Source organism: Typha angustifolia, chromosome 11, assembly GCF_048772165.1.
Source record: "Typha angustifolia cultivar Huaian chromosome 11, ASM4877216v1, whole genome shotgun sequence".
NCBI lineage: Eukaryota > Viridiplantae > Streptophyta > Magnoliopsida > Poales > Typhaceae > Typha > Typha angustifolia.
This window is the reverse complement of record NC_133249.1, coordinates 8,199,903-8,215,703: the sequence shown is the minus strand read 5'-3', so window position 1 is coordinate 8,215,703 and position 15,801 is coordinate 8,199,903. Positions and strand designations below refer to the sequence as shown.

Sequence of the window (15,801 nt, the reverse complement as noted above, 5' to 3'; positions counted from 1 at the left end):
ACGTTGGCATGAAGTCCAAATATCACTAGTAAAAGAAATTCTAGATTTTAATTTTTCAAAATCTAAAATTAATTTTTCTTTTTCTTCAGTAAAATATTTTAAAACATCTCTTCTAATTATATGATGAGAAATTCTTTTAAAAGCCGGAATAAAACCTCTTTGTAAACAACCTTCAAGTTTTGGATCATCACCCATAGCAAAAGGTTTATTTCTACGAATAATATATTTAACTATTTCTTTATAAGCATTTTCATAATTCCATTGAAAATTAGAAATATTTCCGGAAGCACCTTGATTAAGCAACATTTGACTAATATCAAGTTAACCTTTTTTATGCTTATCTTTAATATGCCTCATTAGGTGAGTAGTGTCATTCTTAGTTAATGCAGAAAAATCATGATTACATTGAAGACATTTAGCTCTACAATCTATAGCATTACTTTGGCCATCTTTCGTTTCAATCCTTTTGAAATACTTTTAAACTTCGGACTTTAATCTCTTAGAACTGTCTGATGATGAAGCTGAAGCCAGAGTTTCCAGATCAGGTTGAGGTTGAGATGCGGGTGTAGGATTAATTGAATCTCCGCCCTCCAATTGAGATTCTATATGATCATCAAAGGAATCCATATTGGAGAGACTTTGCTAATTTGAAGACAAAAAATCTTGAAACCTTTAATTTGGAAAGAACTTGAGAGATTAGAGAATTTGAGAATGTGTGATGAATTTAGAAAAGTTAAAATTACCAAAATACCCCTATAAACTAGTTGTTTATTTATGTTAAAAGGGTAAAATGGTAAAAAAAAGTTGAGGTCCTATTTTGCTAATTTTCTGAATTTTTTAGCTATTTTTAGAATATGTTTTACCGTTACATATTTTTTTAAAATATATTTTTGTTCTTCTCTGTTTAAAAAAAGTATATTAAAAAAATTAAATAGTACATGGGCTGATATGTGATGGGAGATGGGCTAAAAAATTTAAACAATACTTGTACTTTGGGCTGAATTGTGATGGGAGAGATGGGCTAAAAAAAATTATAAAACGGTACAATGTACAAAATTTCCCGTTATTTTTTACTGTAGCAGAGGGCCGAACGGGCGGGCGGGCCTAACAGGCGGGTGGGCCGAACGGGCGGGTTTTCGGGCCGAGCCGGGCGGGCAAAGGGTTGGCTCGTACCGCCCGTTGGTAGTTCGGGCCCGGGCCGGGCATGGGCAGGCTGGGCCCAATGATCAGGTCTACCGGCAGCCCCAGCTTCGGCAACTTCTCCCCAAGTCGACTGGGTGCAGGAGTGATTAGAACCTCCGGCCAGTGCGACTGGAGGGTGAGAGTTGAGGAACTCCATGACCGGCAACGATGGAGCTTCCTGACTCAGTGCTAGGTGGGCTTGAAGCCCTCATCTTGAGTACCTACCTCTTCCATGTGAAGAGGTGGATCAGTCGAGGTTGACGAGCGAGGTCACCACTGCCGGTGGTGGCCGCTTGTGCCAAAGAAACCCGGTGGTGGGAGGCGACATGGCATCGCTTCCCTCGCGCCCCGTGGGTACCCATAGCAAGGGGTTGAAGCGAGGAAACTTCCCGGACCGGTGGGTGGTCGATCTGAGGCCGTCGGGTGGCAAATTTCTCCGGTGAAGGAAGACATAAATCAATTCCTAATTACACATGATTAACTAGGCTATTTTCAAATTAAACTAAAGAGGGGATGGAGGCTAACCCGAGGATTGAGGTGAGGGGTTTTGGTTGGCTGTCAGCGCTTCGGTGACTCGCTGCCCGCGGCGAAAGCGTCGGCGGCTTGGGAGAGAAAAGAGAGGAAGGTAGAACGAGAGAGAGGAATTTCGAAGAGTGAAACCAATCTAGAAGGTGAGGGGGGAGGGGGTTTAAATAGGGTGAGGCCGAGAGGGCAGCGGAGTGTAGTTAGCTCCACTTCGACGCACTCTTCTCCCACCTCTCGTAACCAACTACGAGAGGTGGGGGTATTTTTATTATTATTTTTTTAAAAAAAAAACGGGTGTTACAAGGTCACGTGGGAATCACGTGGTTTCTACTCATGTGAGGGCCACATGTTTAGTCGCGAGTGTTACATCAACTCCTTGTCTTCTACCTCCGGCTCTCCCTTGCAGCCACTCTCTCAGTCTCTCACGTCGTTGTTGCTGACCCATTTCTACGGTTTCAAGAGCTCCTCTCCTCATCGAACTCTATTCATCTTCCCTTCTTCGAGTCGGAGACATGGATCCCTCTAGTCCTCCCGACCTCCCCTTATTGGAGGATTTTGGGAAGAGGGGCAACCTCACGAGGCAGAACTGTGATATTTCTACACCTTATCAGGTATTGGTATCGGAATTGCGTTGCGATAAATGAGGAGCTCGGTAGCGAATCGGACGGTGGAGGCCAAAGGAGAGGAGGAGTTCTATGAGTCGTTGGATCGGATCCTATCGTCCTCTTGCTCCTCCACCTCTACCTCCGATGATGACACTAATCACCACCATACATGGGGTCTGCCTCTGCCTCTGCCTTGATCACCGCATACATGGGGTTTATGATGGTGCTGGTGGTGAATGATACGATCTCCCCTTAGGCTAAGGTTTGATATCTTCCAATTCTCTGATCTGGACTAGATTTGACACGAAACTTTAAAATAAGATATCAAAAGATGCCGCCGTCGGATCAACATGAAAGTTTGATATGTTGTAGCCCCAGAAAAGAGATTTCCAACAAATCTAGTTTCAGGTGAATTGGATGTGGGGATCTCAAGATATCGTCCGATTAGTGGATGAAGGTCAGGGTGGTCTGTTTAGGATCTATGGATGGAGGCACGTGATCCTAAGTGATGGTGGTTGGAGGCGGACCGACGCTTGTGAGGTGGCACCGGTGAAAAGTGGTGATGGAAAGGTTATGGTTGATGGAAAAGTTAGGGCAAGTGTTGGATAGATTGGAAGAAAGGGGAGGAGAGGGCCGCCCCTAAAGATCTAGGGTGATTGGCCGGTCGAGGGAGGTTAGAAGTGGCATCGTCGGAGAATAAGGGAATGAGAGTGAAGAAGACGAAGGAGGCAAGGCAAAACTCAATTATTAAATAATCAATAATGACCTCTGGTTGCTTTTAGAGGCTAACCAACAACTTAAAAATAACCTTAAACAATGCAATTTCGCCGATCGCGTTCGAACCCGCTCGACCGCGTTCGAACGCACCGAGTTTGCTCTTCTCTAGATTTGCGAACGCGATGTAGGCGTTCGAACGCGCGATCAAACTCGCTTGTTTCCCATTTCTTTGGATTTGCGAACGCGATGCATGCGTTCACAGTGCGTTCGAACGGGCATTCGAACGCACAATGCACACTTTTCACCCACGTTCACAACCCTGTTCACAACCGCGTTTGAACTCACTTTACCCGCGTTCGAATGCGACTTACAGAAAACTTATTTTCATGAAAATTAAATACTAAAATAAGAAACAAAGATACTCCTAAAGTGACTCCATGCTCGAGACGACGTCGGTGAAGTCCGAATCGTATCAATGAATGTTGCCATGGTAGTAGATCTGGCAGTGGTGAACAACGATCTTGTTTTTAAAATTATTTTGTTATTGTGTATACGAATTATTTTGTTGTGAGCTCATTTTTTGTTATTTTGCATTTGTTATTTTGTATGCCTATGTTATTTTGTATTTTGAAACAATAATGATGTTTTTTTGTTGTATAAATTATTAATCGGGTTAATCATGTTGGGTTGATGTGTTAACCCGACACGACCCTTTTATTAAACGGGTTACATATGTCATGTCGTCTTACCCGTTTAATAAACAGGTCGTGTTCATATCTATCGAATGCAACCCATTTAATAATCGGATCATGTTCGTGTTAAGGCAAAGTTTACCCAGCGCGAATCTGACCCGATCCGGACCTAATTGCCACCCCTAACTGAGTGGTAGTTGATTGGTATAAGTATAAATTAGTCTAAGAATAAAGAAAGTAATACCATATCAGAGGAAACTGTGCCCCGGAGAGAGATTTTGTGAACGGCCAGTTCGCGCACCGAGCTAGAGCTCCATTTCGAACGCTTCCTCGCAATCCTCTATGGCGACTCCTCTCTCTCTCGTTCGCCAACCTCTAATTCTAATCCCATCGAATCCCCTCCTCCCTCTCCTCTCCCGCCCATTTCAATCTCGTCTCCAATGGCTTTCCTCCTCTCCACTATCCTCCCTCGCGATGCCTCTCCGTAGCGTGGCCACGGACGCGGCCCCAGTCGTCGTCGTCGATGACGAAAAGTACGGGAAGAAGCAAGTCATCAGCCTCACCTCTCAGCTCTACGAGTACGTCTTGTCCAACGTTCGCGAGCCGCCGGTAACCATATCTTTTTGCTTGCTCTTTCTATACAACTTCCAATATAGATTCAGTGCTTATTTGTTGGAAAAGTTAGATCCTAAGAGAGCTCCGTGGAGAGACATCAACCATGCGGGGGAGCCAAATGCAGGTATAAGTGCAGTTTGATTGGATATATTATTTGTGTTTTCTTAAGATTAGACTCCAACTTGGTGGGTGGGATTGGAAAATGTTTGATGTTGGGAGGAAGCAAGATTGTCTTTTGAGGAACTTCTATTTGTTCGTCTTTGTTTTCTCTATAAAAACTGACTAAAAGACTGCCCTTAAAAAGCTAGCTCTCGAATTTCAATATCATTTTTTTGAATCTTTTGATTATATTATGATGATTAAAGTAATTGTAGTAGTAGTAGTTTTGTTTCTTCTTCTAGGAACTTCCATTTTGCGCTCGGACATTATTGATTTATTTTGGATCAAGTCCTACTTTTCTATTTCTATGTTGAACCTGTGTTTCCCAAAGATGTTTAAATAGCACTGTTGGCCATGTTTAATCTAACAGATACTAGCAGGAGATAGTAAAAGGATTAGTCCTTGTCCTTTATAAATCTAAATGTTTGTGATTCCCATATTGCTTTGCTCATTTCTTTCTAATCCAGTTATTGCAACATCAAGCCTGTTTGGGATGGGCTTGGTTTGTTTTGATTTTAGTCATATTTGTATCTGTCAGCTTCTAATCAAGTTATTAGGGGCATTCCAGTAATTTGCTTTTTGTGGTTACGTTAAATAAAGGGGGTAAGGTTACAATCTTTCATCCAAATAACAACTTGAGTGCTGCTGTACATTTTCAATAAAATATGAGGCTTCATTTAGAACTAACAAAAAGGTAGGGTGGAGGGTTCAAATCCGAATAAGCGCATAAGGCATTATGTGAAATAGAAGTTCCCTTATTTCTACTTCTTACCTAAAATTTTGTCTCAGATGAGGTGTTATAAGATTGCAACACAAAGAAGAGAATTCTATAATTTTTATCTGAAAAAGATGGATTTTACATTATATTCTAACATGTTTCTCTTTGTCCCAAGATTCCTTGTAATATTAAACACTTGGTTTGTAATTAAACATTGTCTAACACTACCTCCCACATGTATGCTCATATTTTTTCTTTTGGTTTAAAAGATGAAACAGAGGGGTTCTAACTGAACTGTATATATCATTCCCTCTATTTGGGCTCAACATCCTTATTAAGGACAATGTGTGTTGAATTTTATAAAAGATTTTATCACAAACTTGGTAATTTTCCAAATAGCCTGTTTTGCATTTAGCTTAAGCTATTGAAGAGTTATTATTTTAAAGTGGTTTTCCTACAGAAGGGACAATCCAAAAGTTCTATGGATGTCAGTTAAAAATTTATGCAAGAACTCTTTCATACTTTCATTCATGTCTCTTTATGGGTTTGGGCCTAAAATGAAAGTGCACTTCTATAGTTTAGTTGTGATACTTCAACCCCTTGGGTTGCTAATTAGTAAGCAAATGTAGATGGATATAAGAAAACTTTTAAAGGCACAAATGCCTATATGATTGTAGCGGTTGAATCTTATTCCAAATGTTGAATAATGCGGGAGGCTGTTATAGCAGGCTTGGTCTTGACTTCTCAAGCAGATTGGTTGCTTCATGAATAATGTGGCTATGGTGGCTATATCAGCCCCTCTCAATTCCTCTTCTCTAAGCTAGTGGCGCAACCATAGGGAGGTATTTGGTTTTGAAGGAAGAAGTTGCAGAGATGTGTTGGGGTTTGAAGGGAGGAAAAACAAAGAGAGAAGAAAATGGATATATAGTAGTGGGGTAATTTTCTCATGTTTGAAGGATTGATATCATACTATCAGTCTATCATCCATTACCAATCTGAAACAGGGACCAAGACTGGGTTTTCCCTTGGTTTCAAGCTTTCGGCCTAGTATGTATTGGCCATATCAATCATACAGTCCAAATTTTGATTTCATTTATGCAGATTAGATGTAGGTCAAATCATAAGTTAGATTTTACCCAAGTCCAACTTGGGGCATCAATTATTGATATTCCAAGAGCTTAGTTTCTTTTTCTCCTTTTACTACCTTTGCACTCACCTCTATTGGGGAGGTGACAACAACATTTTATTTACCGGATCCACCCGGAGTTCGATATGGTCTTATTATTTTTACTCTTTATATTGCTACTATCTTATGTTAATAATCTTAATTTTCTTACTATTTTGCTAATTTTTTATTTTTTCTGAACTTTTAGGATTTTTTTACATTTTATATATATTTTCAAAAATTTAAGTAATTAAAACTTAAAAGAATAGTTTGTGACTGAAACTATCAGTACAATAGTTGTTGCTATCTTGTTAGTTCATAATCTAGTTCTGATAGTCTCTTAAGTGGATTTGCAGACCATGAACCAATCAAGTGAAACAATGTAATGGTTAGATAGGAGGTAGGCAGTTGTGGCTAGCCTAGGTGGTGGCTAGGGCTTTTACAACTTGAAGGTAGTCGATCGAACAAGGAGGAAGAAGATGATCTTGTAAAAATAATTCAATAATCCAAGATGACTAACCAGGTGCACACTATATCTATTTATAAGTGGCTCTTTGACTTGATTAGACTTGACAATAAATACGAACATGCTTAAATTTTATTGCCTAATATAAGCAAAAAATATTTAATTTAAACACCTAAATGGGGCTCCTCGCCGTTGGGCATTCGAACAGTCTTGAGAGCATTTGAATGCCTAATTTAATTTTTTGGTTCTCTGATAAATTTGTTTGAATGGCCTTGAGGGCGTTCGAATGCCTAATTAACTTTTTACTATCAGAAATTTGTGTTCGAATGCCTATAGGGGCTGTTTGAACACCTTATTACTTCTTTTGCTCTCGGGAATTGGCATTTGAATGCCCTCAAGACCGTTCAAACGCGCAATCCCGAGATTGATTCTTTTGACTGTTGGAATCTTTATTTCCTTCATAAGTAACTACTATCTAACCATTACAAATAATTTATTCGCTATGGAAGTATATATTGGATACTGGTGTTGTAACTTTCTATTAAAAATGTCTTACATTCTTGGTGATTTTGAGTGGATGAAATTTATGAGATTTTATTATCTGTTCTCACAGAGAATTAATCCCACATATTAAACTTATTCTTTGGTGTTTAGTCGACTTTGGTAGGTGAAAACCATATATTGCCTTACAATCAATATGAACCTAATTGGAAATAATCTGTTTGTTTTGGAAGTAGGTATCTCCTGACCAGGCCCAACTACTAGCAATGCTTGTGCAGATTCTTGGTGCACAAAGGTGCATTGAAGTTGGGATTTACACTGTATGTTTGAATTTTGATAAACTATTTCCTAATTAAGCTTATTTTGTGGCTCAAATAGATAAAGCATTCAATTTAATTGATATTCCTGCTTGCTTTGAATTACAGAATATAATTCCTCAAGCTCTTTATGCTAATTGCATAGATATTGCTGTAATGCTTATTCACTGTCGATGTATGTATTGATCATTCAAGTGCACACTTACTGAATCTGTGGAATTGGAATAAGAGCATTCTAAATTGGAACATGCTAAATTGTATTTAAACCTTCTATGCGGCCTTCATGCTTATATCTTGGTATATTTTCATAATTTAGCAGAATTTTTGTTGATGTACTTGAACCAATCATGACAAATGCATGAACCAAGCACATGAGTACAGCCATACAGGAAGAAATAAAGAAATATTGGATTGGTTACTGAGTTACTGAGAAAGATATTTAAATTTCTCATTGCCTGTTAACATTTTTTGCCAACATCATCTACAATATACCGTATGATACAGTCCATTAATTGGTTAGATATTGAAGAGATAGTACACATAGATATTGGGAACTGGAGTGATTAACATTCTCTTTTTAGGTAAATAGTGCTGGTAAGCTAACATTTTCTTTTAGTTATCCAAACTAATCTTTCTGGACCTTCTAGGGAAGTACTTGATCTCATTTTCTTATGTACATAGTATGCTTGAATAGACAATTGGGAATGCAAGACACCATAAACTGAATTTAGCATATTTTGGCTTTAGAATGCATGTCAATTATGCAAGAATTTCTGGATGGGGAAAGCAGTTTATCCTTCAAAAGATAGACTGTTAGCGTGATGTTTTCTTACTTGCAATTTCAACAAGAGACTAGTATATGTGATTCCACTCATGGTTTTTAAGATTATACTGACAGTTTAGTGCATCGTAATGTTTATATTAAAGACTTATGCAGTTGGATATCTCTTAGTGTTTGACAGATTTAGATTCATAGGTTAATAACAGTAATGCATGTAGAATTGTAAAAGTTCTGTTGTTCATGTTGTGCTTTAGGTTGACAATCATGATTCTACTTTATACTGCCTGCTTTTGGGATGTGTTCACAATAATGTTCTAATGTTTTGCTCATGCTAATGGTCTTGTTAGATTTTATTATTAGTATCACTAGTATTAGTTTATAATTTCTTCTGAGAGGACAATATGTCCATTTTACCAGGGATACTCGTCATTAGCTGTTGCATTAGCGCTCCCTGAATCAGGTCATTTGGTTGCTTGTGAAAGAGATGCAAAATGTCTTGAAATTGCGAAGAAGTATTATGAACGTGCTGGTGTCTCCCACAAGGTTATAACTCACATCTTTCTGTTTGTGGACAACTAGTCATGAATTACTTTTATCTTGTTCACTTGTTTTATGCTTGATTCATAGATACTTTTCCCATAATTATAAATCAATGAAGGGTGGTTTGTAATGTGTCTTCTTATATTTTCTGATTTGAATATCTTTCAAGTCCAGTTTGTTATTATCTGACCACGTAGGTTAAGTCGAGTCAAGTTAGTTAGTTAGATTTATTTATTTATTATTTTTAAATTTAAATAAAGTGGATTATTCATATGTGGATCCAATCTATTAGGACTTCACTTCTATTTATAGGAGTAGTCATGAGATGATTATTATTGTGGAATAATCAATATAATTAAGTTATTTTTAATATTGTATTTACCATTTTACCATAGCAGTTACATCATTCTTATCTTTATAAGAGTAGATCGTAATCTTAGATCCACCTTTAAGCACCAAAATCCTAGCCACAATCCCCACCACGAGCCACTCTATTATACGGCCGTCCACCACCACTCTTGGCTATCCGTCACCTTTCAATGACCGCCGCAACATTGCATATTTATTGATTTGTCTCAATCTGATCTATTTCCACTGTTTTATTTTTAACTTTTCATCCCAATCTTTAATTTACATAAAACTAAAGCCATTAAAACTCCTAACTTCCAAAACCACCATCTACATAATTATCATAATTCTTTTACGTTCTGATTGATCAAGATCTAGTTCGTAACACAATTTATGATTTTTCTTTCTTCTCTTTTTGGATGGCTAAGCACACATTGTTTCCCAAAGTATATTTTCTAAGGTTAGTGAATGTTGAATATTTTATAGTGAGGAAAATTTGACGTAACCTATGACAATCTATATTCTCTCTTGTGTAAGTTTATCTTTATTAAGTTCTCCTTTCTGTTTTCATGATGGTGTCATTCTCTAGAAATAATAAGGCTTGCCAAGATAAACTTTGTATTTACAAGTTTGATCTGAAATTATTCTCCTCCAAAAGTATGGGTAAGGTTGTGTATAAAGGGTTCTAAGTGCTGTCTGCATGAGTAATGCCAGCTGATGGCCTGCCTGCATGTTATGTCAACACACAGTTCAGAATAACTTGCATGTCCGGTGTAGAATCAGGCTTGTTTGCATGATATTTGCCAAGGGTAGTTACCATAGCACCCAGCACTTAAACCATGCTATGTACATCTTGTCTTCCATGGATCTTACATTTGCTGTGTGACTTGTGCCGTGCTTTAATCTTCATTTCTGACTTCATATAGAGGTTTGGAAAATCAAATGTTGATGTTGATGATCTTCTTGTTACCAATTTTTAAGTGCTGATACTACATGAGGCTCATCATTACTTAGCATGTTTCTTTGCAGTAAATGCAATTGACACCACTCCCTTGTCAACAGACATTAGCTTATACTTTATATGTTAACAAAGATTTACAAGAATGACACCAATTGGAAGATCTATTAATCTGATCTGATTTCTTCTATAGTGAGGAGAAAAGATATTGTGATATCTTCTGTTTGTTAGTAGCCTTGATTCATGACATATAGATTAAATCATTGTCTTATTTAGTGTTTTAGATGTATCATGCTCCTTAATTAAGAAGAGGAAAGTTATTTGAAAAAAAAATCATTTAGAGAAATGAATATAAGTTTTTAGAGTCATCTTAACTGTTCTAAATAGAGGTTTTCTGAACTAGAAATAAGGCCAAATTACGTGGTTCACAATGCTATTCAAGATATTATAATGCAGTTGTCCCTATAATTGATAACTCATGCTCCCGCTCGCTCCCTAATCCAACCACTCCTGGAGGCTTATATTGTGTTAGTGCCTTACCAACATTGGTTTAGTGGTCTTGATTATCATGCCTCGATTTGGGAACATAATGGCCACAAATCTCTATGGTAAAATTTGGAAAAGCACAAAATTGCAGTCGATGATCAAATCTTAAAATAAGGTTGATACAATGGAAATGTGCTTAATCCACTACCGCCAAGACTGACTCTGCATGGTCAATCCTCAGTGTGTTAGTCTTATGATCTGATCATTTAATAATTGGTCAGATATATTATGTAGCTTAAATTTGAGATGGTTCCATAGAAAGATTGACCTTTTTCATGTGGCCAGTGTTTGATTTGATGTCATTCACCTAGATATTGGTGCCAAGTTCCTGTTAAGGGTAATTTATTTATATTTTATAGAAGATTGCTTTAATCTACAGGGCTAGGTGGTTAATAGATAAAGCTATAAATTGATGCCCTTTATGATCACAGAAGGAAAATAATCTCTTGCAAGTTCCTTCAGAAATGGAAAGGGTCTAGATGGAGGAAAATTAATCAACTTCAGTCTTTTACACAGCGATTTCTTTTTATTTATAAGGAATAAAAGATCATTTACTAACCCCATTACTTTAGAAGTGCTCTATCTGATAGTTAGTAAATTGGTACTTTTACCTGTTAATTGCAATAATTCTGGAGTACTGTTTCTAACTTTCTAACTAAAATGTGGAATTGAAGGTATAGTTACTGCCATTTTTCTTTCCTGTGTTTTCAACAATGTTTGTGACTTTCTTGGGACTATTTCTTACTAATAATTATCACTTAGGTTGATGTAAAACTGGGTTTAGCAGCAGATTCTCTAAGAGCATTACTTTTTAATGGTGAAGCTTGCAGGTATACTTATGAAAACCTTGTCTTTTAACTGATAATATGAGCACCACATATATAATTCCTAACTCTCTAGGTTTTCTTCCTTCTATGGTAATAATCTGAAATAAGCTATCTTGTGTCATATTTGGTTACTTTCGGAAAGTGGACATAGGCTCTATCTTGTTTTAATGTCTTTGTGCATAGAAATATTCAGTTATAAGTCTTGATATTGATTAAACATGTTAATTAGCACTAGTGGAAACTCTGATTACTTTACAGTTTATACTTCCTAAATCTTAAGCATGTGCTTTGCATTTTCCATCTAATTAATCAGGCTTCCAGTCTTCGAAACTTCTATCTTCTTAAGATCCTTAAAATTGCTACCAGAAGTTCCAATGTTCATTGAAACAAGGATAATAAGAGTTTCTCTATTATATAAGAAAGATTCTGTAGGTTTTACAAGTTTAATTAAGATTACACATTGCAACAGTTACTTGGCATGATATAGAATAACAAAGGAGATAAAACTCCAGTGCCTTACAAAAGAATAATCTCAAAAGTCTTTTGGTGATCGCTGAACAGCAGTTTTTAAGTTTTGGTGCTGAGGTTAAATTTATGGAAGAGTGGATTTGATAAACAATGTTTTGATCCTTTTGGAAGGAAAGTGTTGGTGGTGAATATCCTGCTAGCTGCAATTTGCATGAAACCTGATTTTGAGTGAATATGAAAAAAAATATTATTTGGAAGAAATTAACTGCAGTATAGGCTTTCAGATGGTTATGAAGAAGTATGATAAAGCTGAGGATTCTATTATCATCCAAAGGGTAGAGATGTGAAATTTCTGAAGTTTCAAGTTAAAACTGAAAAAGAAATAATGAGAGTAGAAGTCTCAACTCACAAAATACACCATATTTTGGCTTTTTCATTGGACATATTGTTAAAGGTTTCAAGTTAAAGCTGAACAAGAAGAAAAATAATGAGAATAGAAGTCACAAAAACACACCATGATTTATTTTTATTTTTTGGTTAGACATATTATGTTTTTGCTTTTAATTTTTCTGTTTAGTGATTTTTAAGATTATAGCATCATTATAATTGTTGTATATAATTTATTTGACTCCAGTAAGCTGCATTCATCTAAAAGCGTCAAATTTATATCTGAAGCCCACCATTAATGTAAATTAATTTTGTTGAGTTCTCAACAACTTAGTATACAATTTAATTTCTTCCTTTCCAAAGAAGATATCAAGCATGCAAACAATAAAAGAAGTAGGATAACTAATGAGGTGTCTAGCAAATGTAAGATAGGCATGTGATGTAGCATCGAGGCTTTCCTAATGACCATAATTTCCTAGGTGATGCAGTTCCTTGCTGTTGAGTTTATCGGTTGCACTGTTATCTTATATATGTTATTTCCATAAAACTGGGTCACCTTAAAGATTTACTAGCGCAAATCAATTAGTCAAAATTGTGCAAATTTTCTCCCTAGTCTCTGTGGAGTCCTATAATGAAGCCTAGAAGGTTATTTATTGGTTAGGCTCACTTGCTACTGGCCAAAATTTCAGGTGGCCTTTTGAAACCATCGTATTACTCTTCTTACCTCACTTTGCTGTTTACTTGCCTTAAATATAATTCTTTAAAATACAATTTAAATGTTTTTCAATTAAGTGCTGGGTGGTATGCTCCATGCCCGCCTAGTGCATACTGCAATGATAAGGTTCCAACAAAGCTTGGCAGGCTGAGATTACGGAGAAATGCCAGGTTTTGATGCATCTATCTGTTGCTATAGTAGTATGTCATTGCATTAATCTGCACATAGGCAACACTTAAGACCTTTCTTCCATGTCCATATTTGATTTTCATCTTGACCTTTGTTTCAATGAATGCATAAATAAGATCCAGATAGAAAAACTTGAATTTCAGAATAATTCGTGATTCTATTATTACTGAAGATAATAGGCAAAAAAAAGTTAAAAAACTTTCTCCCAACTAGCTGGCATTGGAGCAAAGGTCATCTCAATTGAGTTTGGGTATGAGCTCATCTCTTTACTGTAGTTGCATCCTCTTTCTATCAATTCTGTTCACGAGGAATCCAGGCATCAAGTTCTTTTTGAATGTGATCGAAAATCTCACACTTCTTAAGTGGTCTTGTATTGCAATCCTTTTCTCCCTCTTAGATTAGTGATCATGAAGTATTTATTGGCCAGGACATACTTTGCAAACTTTGAAAGCTTACTCAAGTAACTAAGGCGCCACTTGAACGTGCCTTTCTTAGAGGTCGAAGATCCTGGCAATTTTTCATCCAAGATGTTGGAAAATAAAAAATAGAATTAATTAAAGTGGAATTGAGGAAGGTTTTGTAAGATTTAGCTTTATTTTATTTCCGTATTTGGGACCCAATGATTTAGCACGGTACTATACTTTGATAGTACGGAGAGTAGCCATGTAGGGTCCCTAGGATAGGGTGGGGAAATGCACATTGAATTGATTCCGTTAGGAACACCTCTCTAAATTGTCCTGTGGCCACATGACAGGGTCGGATCCTTCTAGATGGTTGCACAATCCACATACCCACTTTTAGAGGTCATGTAAACAGAGTGAGAAGATGAACAAAGTTTCTGATTTTCCATATTTTTAAGGTTAATTGCTCTTTAACCCCTTAAATATAGAAGATTTTCATTTTCACACCTTGACCTTTTTGTCTCTATCGGCATACCCCTGTAGCTATTTCAACTTGTCAAAATGGACCATCCCTTCATCTCTTGTTAGGAATTAGGAATTAGGATTCTATTAGAAAAATTTAACACGTACTTGTCATTTGTCCAAAATCAAGCTTTGTAAGGACATAATTGCCCTTATTGAAAGAGAAGAAAGGATATTATTATTTTACTCATAAATTGCTGTACCTATTGGCACGACTGATATGGGTTGATACGTATCGTGGTAGTGAATTATCGGCACAGATATGGAAGGAGTATCTATCTCGATATTCCCTCATGATTACTTATGTCGACAAGTGCCATTAGGAATTGAGTATATCTTATTTAAAACAAATCTAATTTTGAGATTTTTTTTATCTCTTTTGATACCTTTTAGCTTTGTGGTGCTTGATCTATATAGTTTATATTTTAAATTCTCGAAATTAAAGTTTTCTTTTTTACTTTCCCAAAATTATTTACCCTAACTTAGAAGATCCCAAAAAACTTAGGAAAATGATGAGATTAGAATCTAATTGCATATGTTATACTAATAACTAGTGTTGAAGGACTTTATATTGGCCCTTTAGTCTATTTTAAAGTCATAGAAAAGTTTTTAAATTGTTTTCTTGATACGTCAAGACTATTTAGTATGCCAACAACACATTGACTTGGCATGACACATGCTAGTGCTGCATACCGTGTTGACCCAAGGTTAGCTAGCATGCCCCATGCATTTCGCATGGCAATCCTCAATTTTACTGAAATACCCTTTTCTCATCTTTATCTTTCTCGTTCACGCGCACTGGTTCCTCTACCTCTACTGACCCTTTCACCGGCTTGCACAACCCCTCACCCATTGTTTCTCATCCTCTTCCCCCTACCTTCCTCCTCCGTCTCATTTCTTCTGCATCCTCTTCCCTATCATATTCCATGAACTCAATACCCACCTAATCATGAAATCCGCTCGTCCTTCTTCTTGCTCTCCTTCTCTTCTTTTTATATTTCCCAACCCCCCCAAACCTTGACCTAGAAATCAGGAACTTCCCCAATCTATGGAAGTTGGCGTAGTAGCTGAGATCTACTAGGTTTGGACTAGAAACCTTGAACCGAGCTTGCTAGGATCCTCCAAATCGTTGATGAGTAGGCAAGTAGCCCTTTTGTCACCATGGCCAGTTGTGAGGAAAGCACTAGCATCCCATCATTTGATTTATTTCTTCTGACTCATAGCAGTAGCTGAATCAACAAAGGTGGCTTGACTCTAGTGGTTTAGAACTTCAGATGTAGTTCAAACTGGCAAAAGTATATCTAGGTAGAACAAGCATACAATTTGGAGATTTGTTGATGAAATGACAAATGGATATTATAATTTCTAAGCCTTCACTATGTTTAGTCCCTAATACTATGAAACAAGAGGAGTTGGATGAGTTTCAAGATGCTACACTCATGTCTTAATGACATGTC

At 36.9% G+C, this 15,801-nt stretch overlaps 1 protein-coding gene across 6 annotated transcripts in view; it reads left to right on the top strand.

Annotated features, from left to right (window-relative positions):
• The first annotated feature begins 3,980 nt into the window (after nt 1-3,980).
• The window catches only part of LOC140771397 (uncharacterized), a 45,104-nt gene continuing 33,283 nt past the window's right edge, over nt 3,981-15,801 (top strand). For 5 of the 6 annotated variants that reach the window (XR_012106157.1, XM_073112921.1, XM_073112920.1 and 2 more), the window contains exons 1-5: nt 3,981-4,330; nt 4,407-4,460; nt 7,582-7,665; nt 8,861-8,986; nt 11,598-11,665. Coding sequence is in view for 5 of the 6 variants with exons in the window: in XM_073112921.1 (XP_072969022.1) it covers nt 4,064-4,330; nt 4,407-4,460; nt 7,582-7,665; nt 8,861-8,986; nt 11,598-11,665 (599 nt within the window). In the remaining variant the exon portion in view is untranslated. The remainder of the gene's footprint in view (nt 4,331-4,406; nt 4,461-7,581; nt 7,666-8,860; nt 8,987-11,597; nt 11,666-15,801) is intronic. The other variant, XM_073112923.1, reaches the window with a different exon arrangement.